The sequence below is a fragment of the Anomalospiza imberbis genome, chromosome Z (assembly GCF_031753505.1).
Source record: "Anomalospiza imberbis isolate Cuckoo-Finch-1a 21T00152 chromosome Z, ASM3175350v1, whole genome shotgun sequence".
NCBI classification, from domain to species: Eukaryota; Metazoa; Chordata; class Aves; order Passeriformes; family Viduidae; genus Anomalospiza; species Anomalospiza imberbis.
Window position 1 is genome coordinate 30,785,947 of NC_089721.1, and position 23,796 is coordinate 30,809,742.

Genomic DNA, 23,796 nt, shown 5'->3' on the forward strand with positions numbered 1-23,796 from the left:
CCAATGAAGTCACTAAGCAGCTCTCAGCTGCCAGGCAATGCAGTGCCACTCGCCAGCGATCAGCCCCTGCTTCCTGCCACCTCACTTCACACCAAACACCGGCAAAATGGTGCTCACAGTGCAAGACACAGGAAATAAATCTTATATAGGCACAGACATTGCAGGCACCAAAGGTGCCATCTTTAAAACTTTCCAAACAATGCTGATGTGCTGCTCAACACTCTAAAAATGGACCAATGTGGGTCTTCAAGAAGTGAGTTTAAAAGATTTCAGCATAGTTGGTGTAACTCCTAGCAGTAGAGAACATGTTAATTAGTGCTACTGACACAGTCTCAACAGCATATCTGACTGCCTAGAGATGAGGATGCTGGCAAACTCTTTACAGCAGAAATACATTTAAGTACAGCTCATCAGGAATTGAATGACATGCATCTTAGAAAAACAATGACAATTTTTTTTCTGTTGTCAGCATCCCAGCTTAAGCCAACCACAAAGAGTACTTTTTTTTTTTTTTTTGAAGGGATGAACAGAATGAATCAGCTCTGATGCAATAACAAGGCTCCTTCCTATCCTCTATCTCTCCATCATGTAAACTGACAATAAACCCAGACAGGGAGCTACAGATCCAAGATTAACCTAAACCATCCTGCACCTTTAGTGACGGATGTTCCTCATTTAGTCACCCAACAGTCAGCCACAACAGTAATCGCCATTTAAGCAGCAGTCAGAGCCAAGATTTCTGGCTGAGACTGTAATAAGTCTTTCTATTTAGTTGCATATAAAATTAATTGACCACTTAACACTGAAAAAAGTGATATTTTCATTTCAAAATGTTCATCCATTTATAGCCAGAAATGCAAAGAGAGGCAAAGTATTGCAAAGAACTCCTTTTACTTTAGTGACACCTTGCTGGTAACAGATTATCTGCATATTCCCAAATACTTCTGCTTCCAAGGATGTCAAGGAATAGCAAGGACAAGGACTGTAGATGTTTTCTCTGTATCCTGAAAATTCCATGTCTGAACGGCAGAGTGTTATTAACTTCCTGTGCCTTTGCTTGAGTGTGAGGTTTGAATGGAAAATAATATTGAACACTGACCATGCCACTGTTTCCCTCAGGAAGCCCCAATTCTCATAGCTGTTCAAAGCACTTGCCACTCCTGTAGTCAGCTCCAGTCTTTTGCAACATTATTATGTCTAGATCGACTTTCAAAAAGTCTGACTTTTCTTCTCTTACCACATGATGTTTCCTGCTAATCAGTACTTTTTCAGTGCCTCCTCACGTCTACTGTCAGAGGAGTTCAAAGGAAAGATGGAACAGAGAAATACAAGACAGCAGTTCCTTGAGTGTCCCTCTTTTAGTGGACATTTTAAATGTATCTGAATAGAAAAGAAATGTAAAATAAATAGTGTTCTGCTGGAAGGAAGGCAAAAGTAGACTAAAGACAAACTTCTCCACAGAGAACTTTTCCTTTTGCTGAAATAAACAAAAGCAAGAGCTGAAAGTAAGTGAAACTTTGAAGGAGAGGCCACAGGGGAGCAATGTGCTCTGGGACTCCAACACATAGCACATTCTATTTTGGCAAGCACAGATTTGATGGGAGTGCCAGAACAGGCATCACTGTTCCAATGTCATTGATGTCTGCACAAGCAAGCAGAAAGGAAAAAACAGTGGAAGACTCAATTTTTGAATCAGCAGTGTTCTGGGGAAACCTAGAAGAAATGTGATCTTGAAATGTCCCATAGACAGAGATCATTACCACAGTGATGACCTTTCAGGTCAGTATTGGCTTTTCTGCTGAATCTCTTTTGCGGTGATTTCTCAATTGCCAAAGCTTAGAAGAAAAATCTTGTATTTATAGTCTTGTCCATAAAGCCTACAAATCAATGTACTTTATTTTATCATCTCATTTGAAAGCTCCTGTGACAAATGTGGTAACCTTTTTTTAGTGTTCCTCTACCTTTGGATTGCAATAAATCAGAGCTCATTTAACCTTTACTTCACTGATAATTCCTCTACTTGGCATAGTAACTACCTAAATCTCAAGTATACACACTGAGAATTAGGTATTTTGAATATGAATGAAATGTCAAATGGAATTTGCTATATGTAGTTCAATTACAAAATCTTTTTTTTTATACTGTTGAACATCTAAAATACCCTGCCAAGTATTTCCATTTAATTAATTAATTTCTTAATTAGATATGCCATTCCTACAAAATATAGTTATTTGATTTTCCCATCCAGATCTACTTTCTTCAGATTTCCTCTGAAGATTTTTTCCTCCACATAGTGGAGTCTTGAACAACCCCTTTGACAGCACTTGATTCTGCAGAGTACTCAAAAGAAGTTTACAGCAATTTACCAAATTAAGTTGGATTGGGCCTGTTGCAGAGTAAAACATGCAGTACAACAATCACTGTGACTTAGCTGTGCTGTGGCATTTTGATAATGAGCATCACTGACTGTCTCAAGGCTGGTATGTGTCAGAACTTTAGCCATCATCACGACACAAAGGCACTCTCATCACACAAAACAAGACCGTTATTGAAAAATTGTTATCGGTATAATTTGTACTGTACAGTCAAAACTATTTGTCAATTACCACACATTACTCATTTCTTAACTAATTGTTTACTACCATTTCCTAAAGCTACTTGTGTGAAAATTAAGGGGATTATTGTGGTGTGTCAGAAGTTCCTATAAAAATTGCATCCCTATTTGGAAATGCATGAGCATTTTTCCTCCCTCAAAAGAACTCCAAAAAATGCATTTTTTAATCCTAACATTTGTCTCTAGAATGTTTGTGTTGCCCTTTTAGTCAGCTTAGAATGGAAACATAAATTTTAAAGAGGTCTTTTTTTCCTGTTCCTATGAGAAAACTGTTATTTACATGAAAGGGCTTACTCAATATTTCTGTTTTAGTAGAATTAAATGCCCAGTTCTCATATTTGCACAACTAGAGAGCTTCCCCATGAGGTGCTGAGAAGGATAATAAATACTGTTATTTAGTTTAAAATGCCAATGAGGCTTCATTTATCAGCCTTGTCCACTAATCCTCACTGTTGTGCTCACCATTAACTTGGTTTGTCTCCTGACAAGTGTCTTCCAGAGTGATACGCCATTAAGCCATCTCCTTCTTTTCTCCCAACAATGATTCTGCTGCCACTTGCATCCCTAATAGTGAGGGGGTCCCTCACTTGGACATCTGAACCAAAACTGACATTGCTGATGGCAGCAGCATGACGACTTCAGGCAAAGGTCCAGATGATATGGTCCTCTTTGCCAACGTGGAAGGAGAGACAGAATTTTTCAGCAGGTAAGCTTCTTTTCTTTTACAACAATACACCCCTACTTGCTCACAAGAGGTCATTCTTGCTTTCAGAGCCTTTCACTTATAAATTACCTCTTCTACTCTAGGAAACTGAAGTTGCTTAAGAAAGAAGAGCAGAAAACTGGTGAAACACTGGCTTACAAACTGCTTGAAACACAAACAGAAACTTCTGCTCCCAAATCATATTCTTCTATGGACTTTATTCTACATCCTCTGTATATCATTGATAAATGTTGAAGTTTATCAATAATTGTCAAAAATTTTGTGAATATTTGTATTTCTTAGCAAAAACAATACAATCTGCTCCATTCTACAGATGGTGTTAAAACATTACTCCTATATCATGTGATTAGTTATTAGCAAGAACCACCTCTACAGGACAAATCAGCCAATGGCTCCACCAGAAATAGAAGCAGTGAATAAGGAACTTAACAGTCAACTTGTATTTCACACAGACATAAAAAAGCATACTTAATCTCCCATATATATCTGTGCTTTAAATATACCACAAGATAATGAGGCTTTAATTATTATTCAATTCTCACTTAGTAGTGAAAGATGTCATAAACCTTTCCATTTCACTTATCTCTTCTATCAGAAGCACAGACAGTTGTTCCTATTAAAATCACAATAACATCATTACTGGATATATTATTTCATGTTCTCACCAAATTTTAAAAGTATTTGGGTTTTGAATATTCTTTAACATATCTGAAGTAGCTTAAGAACCACTTACTGAAGAATTCAAGTTCAAAGAAAATCAATGTGCAGAACTTGAGTTAGAAAGTAATAGATTTTTTTCCCCAATTACGTAAAACAGAAGTCCTATTATACATTATAATAAATTAATAATAAAAATTAGGATACTAGCAACTTAAAACATCCACATGTTTTCTGTAGTTGGAATTAATTAGGCTCAAGAAATTGCCTATACATAAATCTTAGATATGTTATGTATAAATATCTGTGTCACAAGCTTCTACTTACTTCAATGTTACATCTGTCTTCCTAGCCTTAAATCAAAACCTTAAATCTAAATGAAAAATCTTAAAGCATAACAGAATGTTTCTGAGAGCCTCCTATTTTGTTAACTGAACAGTACCTGAAGACCAGGCTCTGCATCCTCCAAGAACCTGAAGATCTGTGTTGATCCTCACAACACAGGCTGACACTATAACTCTCAGCAGCCTCCTGTAGCCTGGTCTCATAGCACATTTTTGCTTCAGACTCTTTGGCCAGCATGTGTAACACTATGTGACCACACTCCTGTCCTTCTTTTTTCACACCCACCATTCAGGCAGATCTACACTGCATACTTGCCCTAACAGCTAAATGTTGGCTGGGAATGGACTTGACTCTTGATCTTCAGACCTCTGCCAAAAGAATCCATTTACACAGAAGCAGCAAAGCAATTTCTTCTTCTGCAGTTCATTTTACTTGTAATAGCTTCATAATAGCTTTAATCCCAGCATGTTTTTAATACAGCAATCACAGTTATTTATCAGTGCCACATGCTAACATTTCCATACTGGTATAGTGACCCTTCATTTGCTAGAGTCTCCCTTTCCCTCTGTCGCTGAACAACACCCTACAAGCAAAGCATCTGCATCTGTCTCTCACTGCAGAAAAAAATATGCAATACTTTCGTTTTTATAAAACTACTTCACTGGGGTCAAGATATCATCCAGCACAGGTGAGTCATCTCTGCAGTGTTAGACATAGGAAAACAATTCACAGAGTAGAACTAGATGAGGTGAGATTTAATGTAAATTTTATAGAGGACTCAATAAAACTTCATTTAACAGTCTTAAGAACTGGCTAAAGAAGTTTCATGCTCTGTTGTGAATATAAATAGTTAAAACATGTTATATAATGGAGACAATGTGATGTACAGCACTTAATGAAAGCATTCATTATGCATGATTAATATACCATCTCTCACAGTAGCCTGCTGGACAAAATGTCCAGCACACAGCTAGGAAAGTCTTTAACATGTTGGGTGAGAAATTGACTGGTGGGTAGTAAATCACGTCACATGAGGATGGCAGATAGTCACCAGTGGGCTTCATGGAGCTCAGTTTTAGGGCTACTGCTCTTTGATGTTTTTATTTTAAATTATCTGGACACAGAAATTGAAAGTATGTTGAGTACTTTGCTGGTGTTACCAAAAGAGGAACTTCCTGAGAGGTGGAGAGGCCTTACAGAGACATGGATAAAGCTAGAGGTGGACAATCATCAGCTACATGAAATTGAACATGAGCAAGTGGTGGATTTTCTACCTGTGATGGGGCAATCCAGGTTATATGTACAAGCTCGGGGACAAGAGCCTGGAAAGCAGCCTCATGGAAAAACAAGAGGGAGTTTGGATTGATGGCAAGTTGAATATGAACCAGCAGTGCCCTGCCAGCCAGGAAGGCAGCTGTATTCCGGGGTCTGTTAGGCACAGCATCGCCAGCTGGGCAAGAGAAATGATTGTCCCTCTTTGTGCTGGTGCAGCCTCACCTCAGGTTCTGTGTGCAGTTCTGGGAGCTCAGTTCAAGGAGCATGTCCAAAGGAAGGTGACCAAGGGGGTGAAAGATCCTCAGAGAGACTTACAAAGAGCAGCTGATGTCACTTACTGGGAAGCTCATTATCCCAATGTCAACACTGGGAAGAAAAAACCACATATTACACTTAGTCTACAGATGAATTAATTTTGATTATGAAATGTCTGTGATTTTTTAAGTTTGAAAGCTTGCCATTTTATTTACTGCTTTCATAAAAGCTTCAGAACTTGGAGGCAAACAATTTACTTGAAAATATCTACTTTGTATTTAAACTAAACATTTAGGCCCTGCACTTCTTGAAAGGTTTGGAATCATGAACACACAAAGTTTCAAATCAAGAACAAAGCAAACTCAGTCTGGTTAAATCATGCTTTTAATTCAGTCTCTCAGTATAATAGTGGCCCACCGCAAGATTTTTAAATGTTCACAACTGATTACACTATATATGTAAAAATAGTACTGCTTGTCTCATTAAAGTACCACGATTTTCTACTTGGATATAAAACATAAAATATTAATTATCACTTCAGAAGGCACTTTCATTCCTCGATTTGAATGCTGAAGTTTGAGATTGCTACAAAAAGCTTGATGATCTCTTTTCTACTAGTATCCACATCTTCCCTTTTGTTTATGTTTGCAGCACACATATATACAATGGATGCACCATTTTCAGACATTCTGCTCTGGTCAGATGGTAACAATAGCTAGTAATTTTCTCTGATGTACCACTTCATCGCCTAAAGAGAAACTTCAGATTACCAGGGTAGGGTGTCCATATCTAAATATCTCCTATGCTGATACATAAGTAATATGGACATATACACAAAATTACCTATCTCCTTTGTCTGAGTATTACATTCACTTCCCTAATGGCTGCGACTGCTTGATACATAATCATATACATATATGTGAATAGGGATGCTCCATAATAATTTCACTGCTAGTTCCACAAGGACAAGTAAACCAGAAGAACAAGAAATGAAGAAGGCTTGCATGTTTACAGGGAGATTCTAATTGGATTCAAGAATTTCAAATTCATCTCCAAATGCAGAGAAGCAAAGACTGACTCACAGGTCTTTCCACAGAGAATGAACACGTGAAATTAGCAGGAAAAATTCAGGTTATGTGGGCAGAAGAAATGCTATAAACACAAATACATTTGTAGTGTAAAAAAGCAACTAAAAGTAATGTATTTATATGGCTCCTAAGAGCTTCACAGTTCCTGAGAGAGGGTGAGGACCAGAACAGAGGAAGAGCAATTGCCACATACACATCACCCCAGAAGCAGACAAATACTAAGATATCTTAACACAGGCAGAGCTGGGTTAGTCTCAGGGGGACAGTTACTTTTCATTATGTCATTCAAGAAATCAAAATATAAAACTGTGCATACCATGTTAGTATGTGTATATACATATGTTCAGTCTGAAGGAAGCATATAAAGAAGGTGTCTGTCTCTGTCTAGTTTTGTCCTCACAACAGCAAGGACACAGGTAGAGAGCTGGGCGTATTTGTAAGATTCCACTGGAATACATCAATCTTTACAGTTACGTGCAGCATCAGCTATAGCAGTCTGAAGGCAAAACAATCTCTGTGTTGTTATTTAGACACATGATCTCGGACCTTGCTGTGTGCAACTCTGTTGAACACTCCACCAAAAAAGTACAACACAGGTTATTCAGATTGTGGTCTACTCCTTGGACAATTCTGTGTTACTGGTTAGTTCATATTGAAGGATGAAGATCACTTGTAATGCTGCTTAGTGATGTCATTAGGTCTTATGCGAAGAAAAGTTGCAACTACCCTAGAAACAGAAGTAAACAGAAGGAACAGAGCACTCACAAAGACTGTTTGCATAAGTACAGATAAGCATTCTTTCCACAGCATGACAGTAAAGTACCCCAGTGATGACATTTGCCTTAGGAAGATTTAAAGGAATAAACCCAGACTATCCACTTTACACGACTGCTGTCTGTAACAGAAGGCTTTCTGAAAACTTCAAAAGTCCATGCAGTCTTGGAAGTTTTGCCATGCACATGCCCCTACCAAGTGAGACTGCAGAGATCACAATGACTTTACAGAACTAGACAGATACATAATGACATGAGCAAAGCAATGATTAAATAGGGGGTACACCTATCAGTTTAAATATAGAATGGCTCTCACCCACATATATTAACAAAACTATAAATTCCCTGATTGATTAAAGTACTATTCATGAGAAATGGTATTTATTACAATTTATCAAGCTTTTGTGTGAACTTTGGGAAGTGCAGCTGAACAGCCCAAATTTAAAAAGATGATGAATTATGATCAACTCACTATCAGTGCTGAAAATTTACCTTTCTAAATACAATCTCTTCATTTAAATCTTCAACTCTTCAAAGAAATTAAAGACCTTAAAAGTAACATAAATATACATCTTCCTCTTACCACACATCAAAAAAAATTTGAGGTGCAAATAAAGAATTTGAAGGTGATTAAAAATTCATGACACACAGCTCTGATGAAGTGCATTGCTTTACTGGAAGTATCTGGAAAGATAAGCCTCCAGAAGCCAGGAGGCATCATATTCTTGACTCTTCAGAGGGACACAGAATCCAGGGTCTTCCCACACTCACCTAAAATATTTCAGTTTCTACAATGAGCTTTGCCTACTGAGTGTAGATTAAATTAATCAGATTTTCCAGTCCCTTATTACTTGATCAACAGCAAAACCACAGCTGTCATGTCAAGGAGAAATCACAGGTCTGTCTTTGTCTGCAGAGCAAGGTTTTAAAACAATGTATTTCAAACCACTGAAAATAAACAGGTATGGCAGTACCATTACTCACTAGCACTGCACACTGGGGTAAATTAGCAAGTCAGAAATACACAGCATGTATTTTCAGCAAGACCAGCATCAGTCAAGATCATACACCACTCCAGTTATTGGGTTCTGGCTGCACGAAAGCAATGGCTCAGATCAGAAAATACAATGAAATACAAAGTTAAAAAAGCAGAATAAATAGACATTTGCCTTCAGGGCCACGTTTACAATAGCTACCCTATTTGGCATACCCAGAGATCATGAATTCACAGTTTCCTTGTGAGTTTCCAACTGCTTTTCCACTGTCACAACTTCTGCACACTGGCAAGACAAAAGTGATGCAAAGCAGGGAGAGGAATACTGAGCAAAGCTTGCACTGCCAGTGCAGATCCCTTTGTTATTACAAGTATCTACTGCCTAGCTTATGTCTGGGTGCACAGAAAGAAAGTGGTTAAGGACCCTTCACTTAGGCCAGCTACAGCCAGTATCAAAACTCATGATGGAGCACAGAAGCGGTTACTCACCAGCCTCCTGCTTTGCATTATTTAGACCTTGGAGATGTGAATAATCAGTGCTGCAGCAGGGTACCCAGTATCTCAGATTTCCTGAAGATGACACTCCTAGATGGCAAATCAGCAGTGCTACCTGGTCTCCTTAAAGTCCCGTGTTTTCTGTGCCTCAGAAAATACAATTAAGCTCTTTAAAAAGGGATGAAGGTAAAGAAACCTGCTCTACCACATCTGTTAATTATTACACAATTTCTTAAAATACAGCCCTCTTGGTCCATAAATCTACATGATTTCTGTGTGGATAATGTTATTTTTCTTCTTGCATCTACCCAACCCCCTTGCTCGCAAAGGAAGTTACTAGTAGCCAATCAATTTACTAAATTTAAAACTCAAGTCAACCCATCAGCTGAACAGAGCTCTTCACACCTGTCTGAAAAAAAAACACTTTAAATATTTGCATGACATAGAAAAATCCATCTGGAACTGGAATATTTCCTGCAATTTTCACAAGCTTTTTGCATTGTGTGATGTTCCAGTATAGACACTCCCTCAGAAGCTCAGGTCAGCTGCTACATCACCCTGTTTGAAAGAAAGCAAGAGGGAGGGGCATAATCACACACTGTCAAAGATCTGGAAAACATTTTAAACTGCAACAGCTCTCAAAGGAGGTAAACTTTAAGAAGACAGAATGGCTCAGAGGAATTACTGATGATTCTTTGCAGTGTCTGTCATTTGTCTGCTGTTATGTGTTGTTTCCCCCTCAAAACTCTTAAGTCTTATAACCATGTAGTTACAACAAAACCCTAGGCTTTTCTCTTGCATTACTAATTTTAAAACACCTGTATTCTGTAATATCTCCTTAATGTTTGGGATTATATGCTGCTAAAAGCTTGATTAAAAATGATTTCTGAATGCTTAAGATAAATGAGCAGAAATACCCATATCTGCAAAATTTAGTCTGCAGAATGTTTTCTTGCTGCTGAGTAAAGGCATATACCACAAGCATCAGTGAATGTCTCATACTAAGAACAAGGTCACCTCCATTGTACATTTGTATCAAGTCTCCTTTGGAAACAAAATAGTGGGAAAATGTTTGTAAATCTTGATTATGCACTGCTTGCTTGCAAAACCTGTGATAATACATAAATGCTTTCTGCTTTTCTTAACTGATTTATACACCTTTTAAAATACTACATTAAAGAATCAAGACCTACACTACATCATTTTATAATTTAGAGCAATAGTTAATGTCAGGACTCTTGCTGTTTAAAAACAAATAAGGTATCAAAACAAAACCCAACATTTCCAGCCTGCTAACCAAATACATTATTTTGGTAGAGCCAAGGACTCACAATTATAGAAAAAATAAATTAATTGCTTAAGTCTCAGCTCCTTGATCATCTTGACCTGCTGCAGAGGAAACTAGGCCCACAAGCCCTACCAGAAATTCCTCAGATATCGAAGAATGGCACAGAAAAAGAGCAAAAAGACATTTTTTCTGCCTTCTTGGTCACTTTACAGCAGAGATTTGGGAAAAGGAATGGTTGCAGAAGAGGGCACTGCAGACCTTTTCTTGTTGGCTCAGGCTCAGGAGAGTTGTGACAGGAAACCAAGTACCTGTAAACATACTTTAATTTATCTTTTCCCCTTGCCACTTCCACTTTTCCCTGGGCTTTTCTGTCAGACTTAGGTTTCTCTGTGATATGACAGGACAGAATTCCTATACCTTTCTCTCAAGTCTTCCCTGTAGCTTAGCATAGGCACCAGAAATGACTACTACTACTTTCTTCTTCACTGTAGAGGACATAACCTCAAATGCAAGACCATGAAATCAAAAACAGGGCTACAGCATTTTAAAGCACTCTCATTTGTCACCTGGGAATACTAAGGAACAAGTTGGCATTATCTCGTCCATGCTTATTAATGCTTCTAAAGCCTCAATAGTTCACATATTAAACCTATAACCACAAACCCAGTCATTTTCAAGGGCAACAGTGGGAACTTTAGGCCAGGAAATGGATATCCCAGACACCTGATGACTTCTGATAGTGATACAGCCATGGTGTACTGTGATATCATGACTACATACATGACGTTGCAATAGATAATAGGGAAAAAAATCACATTCTCTTCTGCTAAGTCTTCAGTGTAGTGTTAATAAAATTGCTAAAACACAGCATAGAAAGAAAACATCAGATCCCACTCTCCCCACTTACTGTAGCTCCCTGCTATCTGCTCCATCACATGCTTCAAAGGACTTCAAAGAGCCCTAAATTTCTGTCCCTGAGCCCTCTGGCTCAGCCATCCACAAGGCTGTCACTTATACTCCTGATCTGGTCTTCATTCCTTAACAAACAGCTCATTTGACATCCATGGCTTCTCCCTCAGCTCCTTAATTTACCTTCCCAACTTTAATTTTACTGCAAGAAAATTAATATAGCATTTAAATGAAAGGCAATTTACTGTAACAATACTTTCCAAAGGTTTTAAAGAAACATCAGGAGGAATCCGGGAAAAAGAAGTCTACAGCAGTCAATCTGTTTGTAGGTCAGGAAGTTTCCCTGAGCACACATGTAGTTAATCTGCAAACAGAAATGAAAAAATATGGAACTAAAATAGGCTATTTTATTGCAGCTTCATTAAATTTTTAAATCTCTCTTGCTCCAATGTGCTGTGGAAGAAAAGAGAGAGTCTTTTACATGGAGCAAGATATAAAAGCACCGTGTCTGTACGTCTTTAGAGAAGCTTTCAAATCTGCTCTGGAAGACTGCCTGCATTTTATAAAAGTTCCTAAAAATCTCATATAGCTGTTTTTAATACATAATTTGGGAAGTGGTCTTGTTCTTAAGATGTTCTTAAGGTAAATCAACAATTATCCTATCAGTCCAAAAGAAATGAATGAAAGGCCAGCCCTTCGGCATCACGTAAATTTTCTCCTATAGTCTGGCAGACATTTTCAAATAGAAGTCCATCCACACTTCAATTTGCTTTTATCTCAGGAACTTATTTTTATTATTAGAATAGATTCTGCACTGGAACCAGTAGGCCCCAGTCAGAAGCTCAACCCAAGCATGCTCGTCTCCTTTCCTCGCTACTACATTCAGTCTGCATATCAAGAAACAAGAGAGGCAAACCCCAGCTCCTGCCATCAAGACTCTCTAGACCTCAAGAGCCACAACTGCACACATGGCCAGAGACTTATGTTCTTCTTAAAACCAGATGATATGTGGTTTAGTCACTTAAGACATGCATTGAACAGCACAGAGAAGGACAGCTCCTTTTCTGCAGATATACTGAAACACATCTTGAGAGTCTGCAGCAATGTTTTTTTATGTTAAAGTACAGGGGTCTTCCCCCTCCTTATGGTTATGGAGAAGGAAGACACACTGGGACAATCTTGCCTTTCATCCCAAAAAGCTATACATCTGCATAGCCAGTACGTATTACTGCATTCTGTCTTTGCAGCTCGGCTGGGTACTTTGAGTCACTGAGAGTACCTCAGGCCCCAGCCCAGCACGGCACTGCAGGGAGCCCCAGGAACACGCTAGCCCAGAGCTCAGTTTCTGCCTAGGAGGGTTTTGAGCTTCACCAGAATGTTTGAATGAGTCACCAATTTGATGGAGGGACTTGGATGAGCAAAACGTAGCAGAACCTTTGGCAGCCAGCACTGGGGAAACCCGCACACAAAATATAAAGGCTCTGTCAGTCTCCTCAGAACAGCAAACTCTCCCTAGGGAAAGGAAAAAGCATTAAGTCATGGAAAGCTTATTTTTCAGAGGCTGTCAAACAGTTCTTGTTAAAAGACCATCCTGAAATCAGAGCAGCAGAGGAGTATTGCCTTTTCCTTATTCTTTCTCCCTGTGAGACAGGAAATCTGCAACAGCTGGGGTTGTCATAGTAGAAACAATGTTGGCTTTTTCCCTCATTAGTCACATTTGATTCCACTTATATTGACGGACCCCATTAAATTCATGCTGACCTCATTAACCTATTGGTAATACTTAAGCTGTATGTGTTTAAGCTGTATGTGTTTTGGGACAGTTGTCTTTGCTCCTGGGCTGGAACAACACACATTATCACTGTGTCCAGAACAGGAACTGGAATCCTGGAAATAGCAGGCTAATGAAGCAGGAAACAGCAAGTGCTAGCTTCATTCACAAACATCTGCAATTCCTTCTCCCTCTAGTCAGTCACTCACCCATACATAGCAGAGCAGATAGTTTACCTCTGCTGAGTTTTCAAGGATCCCTGTTGTGGACCTCTCCAGTCTTTCCTCCTCACCAATCTTCCTTTCTAGTATTTTACTCCCACCCAAGTCTACTGTTAAATAAAAAAACAGGATACTTTCCAGAAGCTGTAGAGCTTTTGTTATTCTATTTCCATTGTTACAGATTTTTTGCCATAATAGCGCAGCCTTCTAAAACATGCCAGTTCAGGCCTTTGAAAAGTCACAGGTCCAAAATCACCCTGAGTTACATATTTTGAATGACAATATTGTAAAACAAAACAAAAAAGTTATTTACCTTTTGATATTTTATATGTTTTCATGTTTCATATATTTTTGGCTCTTACTCCCTCTAGTAACAAAATCCCATTCCCACCATGCAAAGCTAAACTTTGTTCCTATGTGCCTTTTTTTGCAGCAGCTTACATAGGTGAAACAAAACAGAGTCTGATAGAGGAAAAATACTTTCCTGCATTTAAAAGCTGAAGCTTTATATAATTTACCTAAGCAATTCCATCTCCCCATGCTTCAAAAACTCATATTTTACCGGTTTATAATTATGGCACTAGAAGAAGAAAGGCATAGAAGAAAGGCATATTATGTTTACTGCTTGCAACAGTCATATCCACTTCTGACAGGGGTGAATTTGCCTCATATTTGGCAATATGTTTTTCAGCAATTTTTGAGAAAGGAAGATTCCCTGACAGCCTCAGAATACTATGTGCATATTTAAAACCCAAACCTAGACTGCAAAGAATAACATAAGATCCAAGTACTCTTCCTGAAAGACAAACTTCCATTTGTTAATACTAGTGAAAGTCACCTTGGATGATGGAGTCTAGTCAGTAAATGTGGACACATGGTTATTCTGCACATCAAGGCACATCCAAACATTCTGATTCCTAAAAATGTTTGCATTTGGTTGGAACATTCTTCATGCCTCAGTACTGTTTTAAAAGTTCTTAATTCCTTTCATAACAGTAGAAAATAAAACCAAATTCCATCCATTCCTGACAAGTGCAAGAAATGGGATGAAGCAACCAACAGAAGACTCAATTGGGACCTGCTCATAAGTACTGAAACCACCTTTTGCTTCAACTGAAGCAAAACACTGTTTTAGCTAACTGTGTTTGGATGACAAAGATAACATTCCCAGAGAAAACAAAAATAATATGGTGAATTAGTAGAGAAAAATACACTAGCTTTTCATCTCTAATGCCTTAGCTAGGTCTGTGCAAACACCTTCATTGTAGTGGAAGGATAGGTCTCAGTCTGATGTCCTCAACCCCCTTTTCAAAAAAAAAAAAAAAAAAACTAGTGAAGTTGAAAAGCTGTTCTTCTATAAGCAGAAAGAAACCCAACCATTGCAGTTACACTTGTAAAATTGCAGCATTTCCAATTCAGCCCCTAGATTATGATGCCGTAACTTTCCAAGGCAGACAAGCTCTAAGTGACTCATCTGGAAAGGCAAACACCATTTATTTTTGACATTTATACCTTATGAATTATTAACTGGTTTTCTGCATCTAGATTGATTTTGCATGAAAAGGAATTTCTGGCACAGACCTTAAAGCTGAAAAGTGTACAGATTTGAAAAGAACTCAGCAATAATATCTATCTAAGTGTTGCTTAAAAGAGCAAATCCTGTTAGTCTACTGAAAGTCATAAAAGACTAAATGAACATTTGCAGGAAAATTTTCTTTCTAGAGAAAAAAAAAAAGCAAACAGTTTTTATCTCTAATGAAACTTGTTCTCCTTCCACCCTGTTTCATTGTAGTTGCACTTTTTCACAAAGATGCAGAACAAAAGTGATGTCTAGTGCTTAATGGCACTTTAAATTGAAAGACAAAGAGTATCTCCGGTGTTTCTGTACAACAGTCACTGAATTTCATAACACAAAGGAGAAAAACAAGCTTTATATCAAAATGTTTAGATAAACTCTTTTCACATGTACAGACCTTTTGCAGCCAATAGAAATTGGAAATTAGGCAATCAAAAAGAATAATAATTGATATATAAATAGCACAAGTTATTAAAAACATCAAACTGAAATCCACAAAAATTATTATGGAGGTAGAGGGGAATAAAAACACTTTAACAGTGTGAAGTGTTCTGCTGCCATAGAATTGTGGGGGTAAAGACAGGAAAAGCCAATATTTTTTTCTCTCTTTTAGAATTTCTGCTTACAAAGGAATCAGCATAGCAACCTCTTTGGACAGTGATAACAAATCCAAGGAACACAAGACCAAAACACAGCCCGATGAAAATCACATCAGTGCTGACAAGGATCCCAACTAGTGGCACCTATCTACTCTGAAACAGATATGCATTAAATTCTTCAATTCTCCTCCAGTAAGAGGTGCAATAGCCAAATGAGTGGTTGAATTTCTTGTTCTTTCAGAAGGTCACCTGGCATTACACCAAACCACAAGGTTATACAGCTGCTGCCTCAGCAGTACTTTTTCTGGGATCAAATAACACTCCCTTTCTGTGGAGAAATTATGATGGGCAAAGAAGGTGAGTCTAAACTGCTGCACTCAGTGTGAACCGTATGATGCTGCAACAACTATGTCAGTCAAATTTCAGTCTACAGAAAAAGAAAAAAAAAGAAGTATGTTTATTTATAAAGATATGTCCTCCATCACAGACACAAGAACATCATCACATCATCACCATTACAACAAGTGCAACTACATACCCACAAATCATTCTGTCCAGGTCTATCACAGTGATTTCCATCTACAGACAAATTGAAAATATGCTGGACTTCAAACAACCACTTCTAATTTTAAATTTTCTACCATGCAGGTCTGTAGAGCTTCCATAAAGGGAAATCTTATTAAAAATGTAAGCACAGTAAATAGCAATTTCTCTCTTTTTTTCTCTGCTTTGGGAAGAAAGAAAATAATTAAACTCCTAGCACTTCAATGACAGATTGGATGGATTCCTGTGATGTGCTATAACCTCAGATTATAAAAATGCTACTATTTTGTCTCCAAGATTAAGTGCAGGATTAGATAAGTGCTGAAAGCAAGGTAATTGTGCTGTGGCAAACATGATTGCAATAATACCATGCTGTAGCTCAATTTTCTTTCATCCGATTATCTACATATACCTTAAGAAAAGGATAAGCACCACCACTGTCCATCAGGGCAACTGCCTGAGAATAAATTGAGAATCAGAGTCGCAGAAGTTTCTGAAAAGCAGCAGAAGGAAGAGGTTTTAGTTCTAAGACAAGAGGTTTGGAGGATGTTTTGGCTGTCCCTGAACATACCATAGACTTTCACTGGTAAGAGGGCCACGAGTCTGCTTCATCAGGGTACTTCCCACTAACTGATGTCCATACAGTTTCTCTTCACATGTACTCACAGAATGGCAGAGTGGCAGCAGCTCCTTGGGGCCCACAAAGCAGATTTTCAACTCAGTCCCTCTTGTTGAGCTTTTAAAAGCCAAAGATTTCACTGGTACACTACTAGGTCATGACAGTCAATGTTCAAGCTCCTCAAGCCTCCATCCTTCACAAGAAATACATCAGACCAACCCAGCACCTCCCTTCCATTTGCAATTAGGAGCTACATAAAGCTACTGAATTTTCTGCGCAGTAATCTCCGCAAAATTTTCTTCAATTAAAATTGGTTATGCTGCTCCAGCACTTTTATGCAGCATGCTATCAATATGCTAGTCATGAGGACAAATTTAAAATTCAAAGAAAGTTTTGCATGAGTGACCAAGAGCATCCAGTTCTTCCTTGCTATGTTAGAATTCCAGTTAAGATGGAAGTCAAGATATGAAACAAAAATCTGGTGCATGTTACATTTTCAGCACAGCATCCATGGGTATTCTTTGCCTCCAGACATCACTGAGAGAAAACTTAGAGATGGGTGTGATTTATTGCTCCAGCATTTATATACATAGATAAAAATGGAAACTGTATCCGTCACTTGGAAAGTTACAACAGTAATAGATGTTTGGGAGATCTTAAAAAAATATATCTATCTTTTTAGTACAAAAAGCAGCAGTTCCTCCAATCAGATTTACAGTGTTTGAAACTGGTGCAGACTGTTTAAGCTATCAACACCTCAGAAGGGTTACACAGTATCCAACTAAAGAGCAATTTAGATTAAATTCAATTTTTCACCCTTTCAATTATGTAATATCAATAAAAGGAAGCATGGGAATGATGCCAAATGTGAATAATGTATCTGGAATCAAGCTAGAGTGCACAAACAGAAGGAATTTCCCTACCTGCTGTGGAAATAATCCCATCTGTAGCTAAATAAGTATTGTTTTCTAAAAATAGTCTTTATTCCAGATCAAAATTTTGCTCCATTTCCTTCATCTCAAAAGGTAGCGCCCCACACTGAGAGAAACCAACAGACTGCCAGTGGTGCATGCCTCTCAGGCAGAGGTTTCTAGCAGCCTGTTTGGGCACTATCCTCAGAGCCACACCACCCTGCAAATGACTCTCCTTCTGCCTTCCTCAGACTGCTCACAAGTTTCCACACCACATGAGAAGGGAGCTCATTAAGTTCCACATAAGCAACACTTGGCTCAGCATTTACACTAAGAAAAACAACGCTGCCCAGCTTTCCACATCAACTCCCACATGTGCCTTTACATGTGAAGAAACATGGATGGAGAAAAGCAGACCCACTGTGAGTCCAGCTTCAAGCACAGTCAGCTGGAAAAGACAGGTGATGTCCTGTCACTGGAAAAGCAAAAACAACTCCCACACAACACTGCAGGACAGTCAGGAACATGTTATGAATACAGAGTGTGCTAGAGATGAAGGAAAATATTAATATCAACAGAGAACAGTAAAAATTGGTTAGTTTCAGTTTGTTTAGTAAGTGGACTGCAACATACATTACGGAGAAAAACATTTTACATACTTCTGACCAAGGAATTAAAAAAACATTCTGGCAGATGAACCCAAATACTCTCTTTTTCACAACAGAACCTCTGTAGACAGGCTCTGAATAAGCACAGAATCCCTAGGAAGACCATAGAATTTTGTGGACAACAGCACAGCTAGGAAGGCGTCTCATTTGCTTCTTATTAACCAGCAGAGTTATTCTTTTACTGTGTCATTCACAGGTTACCATGTTAAAGACGGAAGCATAGTACTTTCCACCTAAAGGGCATCTAACAAGCTACTGACAATGATGAGTGGAGTGGAAGTAGTTTCTTCAGATGTTTCCTTCAATATTGAACATTTTTCTCTATAGAACTGTATAAACTGGTTAATTTGGTCTTAAGTGTTGAGACAAATTTAACCATGAAAGCAGAATACAGTGGTAGAAAATAAACTATACTACTGGCTTTTGGTCCAAATCACCACATTCACACTGCTTTTTAAAATGTCAGTCACATTTATTCAGTTGTTTCAAATGGAATATCAGATGTGACCATTCCCAGAATTTTTGTTAATCTCTTACCCTATGAAAATATTACTTTCTGAAAGCTTAGTTTTGACTGTGTCTCACAAGAGACACATTATGCAATGAATGCAGTCATGTGGAAACAAAGCTCACGCTATTTTAAAACTACTCTGTTTAAATGCACCAGACTGTCAAATCTGTACCACCCAAAGTGATTGTGGTAGTTTTATAATTGTACATAAACGTGGAGGAAGCAATATTCTGTCAGTCACACTGGCATAACACTACTGGCAAAAAAGTCTGCATGCCTAAAGAAAAAGGGACCATTTGGTGGCACAGCACTTTTTTGCCCATTTCTGGAAAAACACACTTTAGATCTTCCTAGCTGCAGGATGTATGATAGATCTGCAGCAGCATGTTAACATTCAAATGGGGTTATTTCTTCTTCTTAGTTGCTCTGTGGATATTAGAAGTAAATGAACAACCTAACCTGTTCCACACTGGTCAGTCTAACATCTGTATTAATGCAATTCTGTATTAATGTCAGGACTTCCAGACTCACTCTGCTTTTACAAACTCAGGAAGTTTTCTCTAAACTTTATTTATATGCTGCACACAGATAAACCCATTAGTTTTTCTGAAAGGCAAAAGGGTGAACACTCGACTGATTTCAGAAGGTGCAAAGTATCCTGCTCTTCAATGTCTCACTGCTGTTGCAGTTGGTCCATGAAAGTTGACAAGCATTAATTCTTCAACACGGCTGCTAAACTGGCAGTACTTCATGAAGGTTAGTTTGACATTTCACCAGTCAGAAAACAATAAATGAAATTGAATAAAATGTTTACATTGTATAAAACAATCCAGATGTGCCCTTAATGTGACTCAGGACTCTAATAAAATAGCACATCATATAAATAAACATGAATAAGAACCAAATCAATAATTTAGATTTATTTAAAACTTCGTATTTGTCTGGTCCTATCTGGAAAACTTCATTCATGCCAGCAATGTCAATCTGTATTTCACCTGGTGTTTAACCACTAGTCAGAATGATTACTCCCTGGAGCGAGGTCAGCACAACTATGTTGCAGATTTCTCACTCCTAATTCAAACAAGCCAAGAAGCAGATCACTCTTCAACATACTTGTGTGTCATTCTCATATATGAATGTGTCTTCATGGCTTGCATGAAAACAAACTGCAAAGTCAAGGCTGGGGCCAAAAATCCCTGGGTCATCAGATGTCAGACTGCTAAATCAGGCATCAGAGACTTAAATATTTTGGTTCCAGACAGCTAAAAACTCTTCCTTCCTTCTGAACGGCAGTACTGCTGACAATCAGTGTGAGAGTGTCATCTGAAGGATGAAACAGTATGCACAGACCTTTCACACCATGCTCCCTCAAAAAATATGTTTACCTTTGCTGCTGCAGATGCATCCTTATTAGCTTACAATAATGGAGAACTGAGATTTCTAGTATTAGAAAATGAACTTCAGCTTGTCTGCTTCTTAAACATGGATGCCACAGACACTGAAATTCTTATTTTCAGTACCAGAACTCATTGCCATAATGATGATTATTAGGCTGCTCATAGCACCATAGGCAGCAGGGGAAGAAACAACAAAGTAGGTAGCAGCAGATGGGCACTGCTGGATGGGCTCAGGCACCCTTACCTGCTCCTTATGGCATATGTTTTGAGTGCAGCCGGTTTTTTGCAAGGCTTATTTTACCAATGATGCAGCACAATGTGGCATGAAAGGTGAGACACAGTGTTATTCAATGCCTTCATGCACCCATGCAACACTTGGTATAAAACCATTGCATTCAGAGTTATAATGTGTACTGGTGTAACTGCAAAGTATGGAAAATCAGAATTTGGACAAATATTTGGATTAGGAATCATTTTTTCAGGGAATATTTTCCCACAGTGCTCAAGAGATGAGATGTATGAGAAGGGAAAATACATGGGTGTTGAAAGGTCTAACAGCTGAATGTATCTCGTGTGCCTGGACCCACAGATTGCTTGCAGTGACCAAGACTCCTAGCTGAAGATGCCTGCAATGGCAAGCAATAGAAATAACTGGAGATTTTGTGTTTAGTTGCAAACAAAACAACCCAAATAAACAAAACAGCAAACACACAGCCAACCAACCAAAAAAAAACCCCAAAACCACAAAAAAACCCCACCCACACTGCATGGGTTTTGGCATCAGCTCTCTAGATCTAAATCAATTCCTCTGACTTCTATGAAACCATTTTAGATTAGATTTTTAGATTTGACCCCAAAGCACATTAAGTCAGAAACTGACTTGCGGACTATAACACACAAATTTTGTATCATGAAACAATTCAACTACTGGTGAAACACTCACCCTGACCTTCCTGCAATATCAAACCATGCCTAAAGCAACACAACCAAACCTCATTACTCGGATTTCAGATGTGATCTAGACCCACGAAACAAAAAGGTCATGTTTATTTCTGTTTTCCCAAAGTCAGGCTAAAACAAACAACGCCTATGGAAACACGGTGCACAGACCTCGGTAGGGAAGGTCTGAGCCCACGGCGGATATTTGCTGCAGCAACTGCCCCGCGGGCTCCGAGCGCGGAGGTCAGGGCAGCCCAGGAGCTACTCCCGCACCCGGGGAGCCCCTGCCCGCTACCGCAACGCGGCCGGAGCCGAATGGGGGGAGGCGCGGCGGCACGGAAAGCCCCGGCCCTCCGCAGATGGACACCCCTGTAGACCCACCACCCTTCGTGCACACTGCCGCAACGCGCACATCCCTGCGCGCAACGCGCACACCCGGCCAGACACACGGCCCCTCGCACGCTCACTCGTCACGCACGACCGGCACAGCATCCGCGCAAACCCACTCACCCTGCACTCACTCGAACGGAGACCCGCGCACGACCCCGCACACGCTGGCCGCAGCCGAGCGCGGTCCACGCTCGAGGAAAGGGCTCGGTACCTGCGTGGCTTTGTGGAACTGCTTCTTCAGCCCGGCCACCGACATGGCGAGGGCAGCGCGCAGGAGCCGAGCCGAGCCGAGCCGAGCCGAGCCGAGCCGAGCCGAGCCGAGCCGAGCCGAGCCGAGCCGAGCCGAGCCGCCGGGGTGCTCTGCCTGCCCGCACCGCACCCGCGCCCGGCGGAGGCTGTCAGACGGCGGCGGCGGTGAGGGAGCGCCGTGACGTCAGGGCGGGACGCGCCGCCTCCGGCCGCCCCCGCACCGCAGGTGCGCCGGCAGCGGCCGCCGCGGGCTCCCGGGGCAGCCGCAGCGCCGCCGCCACACGGCCGCCGGCCGGGGACCCGCGCCCCACATCCCCACCCGCCTCCGCCTGTGGCAGGCAGCGCTCGCACACGAGCGGGCCGAGCGCTCCTCCGGTGCGGACGCCCCCGGGATGGGCACCCGCCCCCCATCTCGTCGGGCGTGGGTATTCTCCGTCCTCCCCGCCCAGCGCGGACCTCGGTCCGCCTCAGCAGCCTTCTCGGCAGGGATCAGGATACTCGTCCCCGCGGGACATCATTCGGGGAAATGAACCCGAAAAGAAATTGGCGGAGCAGTAATGGGGGCAAGAGAGGAAAGCAGTAGCAGAGGGAATGTCAGTGTTGGCCAGTTTTCTGAAACAGCCTTTCTAGCCACGCCAGCTTATTTGGGCCTGATCGTGCCTCTCTGAAGCACAGTTGGTAGTCAAACCCCGGCTAATTGGGATTCTCTCAACAAGTGCTGTTTTCTTCTCCCGTCCGATTGTCAGTGATGCATAGAAAAGCACTTCTAAATTTCGCCTGTTCCAGGCTTCTGGTGTGTCTGTTTGCTGGAGAGTAAAAGCCTAGAACCTAGATAAAAGTCATGTACTTTAGCAGTTCAGTGTTACAAATACTAGCAGAACAGTAATTAGCAATTACTAAGCTCTGCCAGCAAAAGACTAAACAACATGAGCAATGTGATCCAAACACAATGATCCTTCTCTGCAGGCTGAACCATGCACTGCATATGTGTGCTGCAAATTAGCACAACGGAGATACACTCACAGCTCCTCAGCTGTTTGAAGGCAGCCATGCTACATTGGCGTTTAATTCCATCACAACAAACACTCATCACACGAGCTAGTTAGACAGCATTTTCAGAAGCACCTAAAGCTGTTTATAAACTCTGTGAGGGCTTCCCATGGTGCTCCACGCAGGCTTGTTGCACCTAACTAAGCTGCACTGCTGCAGTCTTCAGGCACACATACCATCTCAGCCTCACCAGATATGGGGAATGGGTTGATACCACACCTCTGGGCATCCAGAGGCAGAGCCAGGCCTCCAGATGACTGATACAGTGCAGTTCTTGGAAGTTACTTGCAGTGAAGAAAAGGATCTTAAATTGAATTCCTATGACCGCGTTTGGAAGCATTATCAAAGTTGTTCATCATCAAGAATGGCAAAATAAGAATACCTCTCTTCTCACTGAAGAGTGGGAGATGGCAATAACCTCATCCTTGGCATAAGTAGGAGACACTGCTTTCTGTTCTAGTCCCAGGTCCACCCAGAAACACTTCCATCCACTCTAGTAGTAATATTGTTTAAAGGATGAAAAATAAGACCATATGAAGATGCTAGGCAGAGAGTGGGTATCTCTTGTGCTAGCCATTGTGCTTTTAATAGAAAACTCCCATTGTACCTAGTACTTGGGAAAAGGCACTTCAGTCTGGAAACACAGTGAGAACTAAAATGTAAACCTATGATAAATGCCATAATTTTGAATTATTTTTATAAAATTAAGAATATATTTGTATGTTACTAAATAACTGGCTTTCAGTGGTAACATTTCAGGATCTAACTTTTGTTGGCTATTTCAAGAGTACATTCCTGTCCACTACAAATTTTATGTGAAAAATTTTATAAATAAATAATAAATAAATAGACATATAAATATCCGCCAAATTCAGTGTCAGGGTGATGAGCTGGAGCTACAAGGTATCTTTCATTTTCAAGGGTATTAGAAAACC

At 40.0% G+C, this 23,796-nt stretch overlaps 1 protein-coding gene across 1 annotated transcript in view; it reads right to left on the reverse strand.

Moving 5' to 3' along the window:
• SH3GL2 (SH3 domain containing GRB2 like 2, endophilin A1) overlaps positions 1–21,934 on the reverse strand; it is a 90,772-nt gene extending 68,838 nt beyond the window's left edge. Inside the window, exon 1 of the mRNA XM_068177587.1 lies at positions 21,774–21,934. Coding sequence (XP_068033688.1) covers positions 21,774–21,818 — 45 coding nt within the window. The 5' untranslated portion in view covers positions 21,819–21,934. The remainder of the gene's footprint in view (positions 1–21,773) is intronic.
• Positions 21,935–23,796: the final 1,862 nt, after the last annotated feature.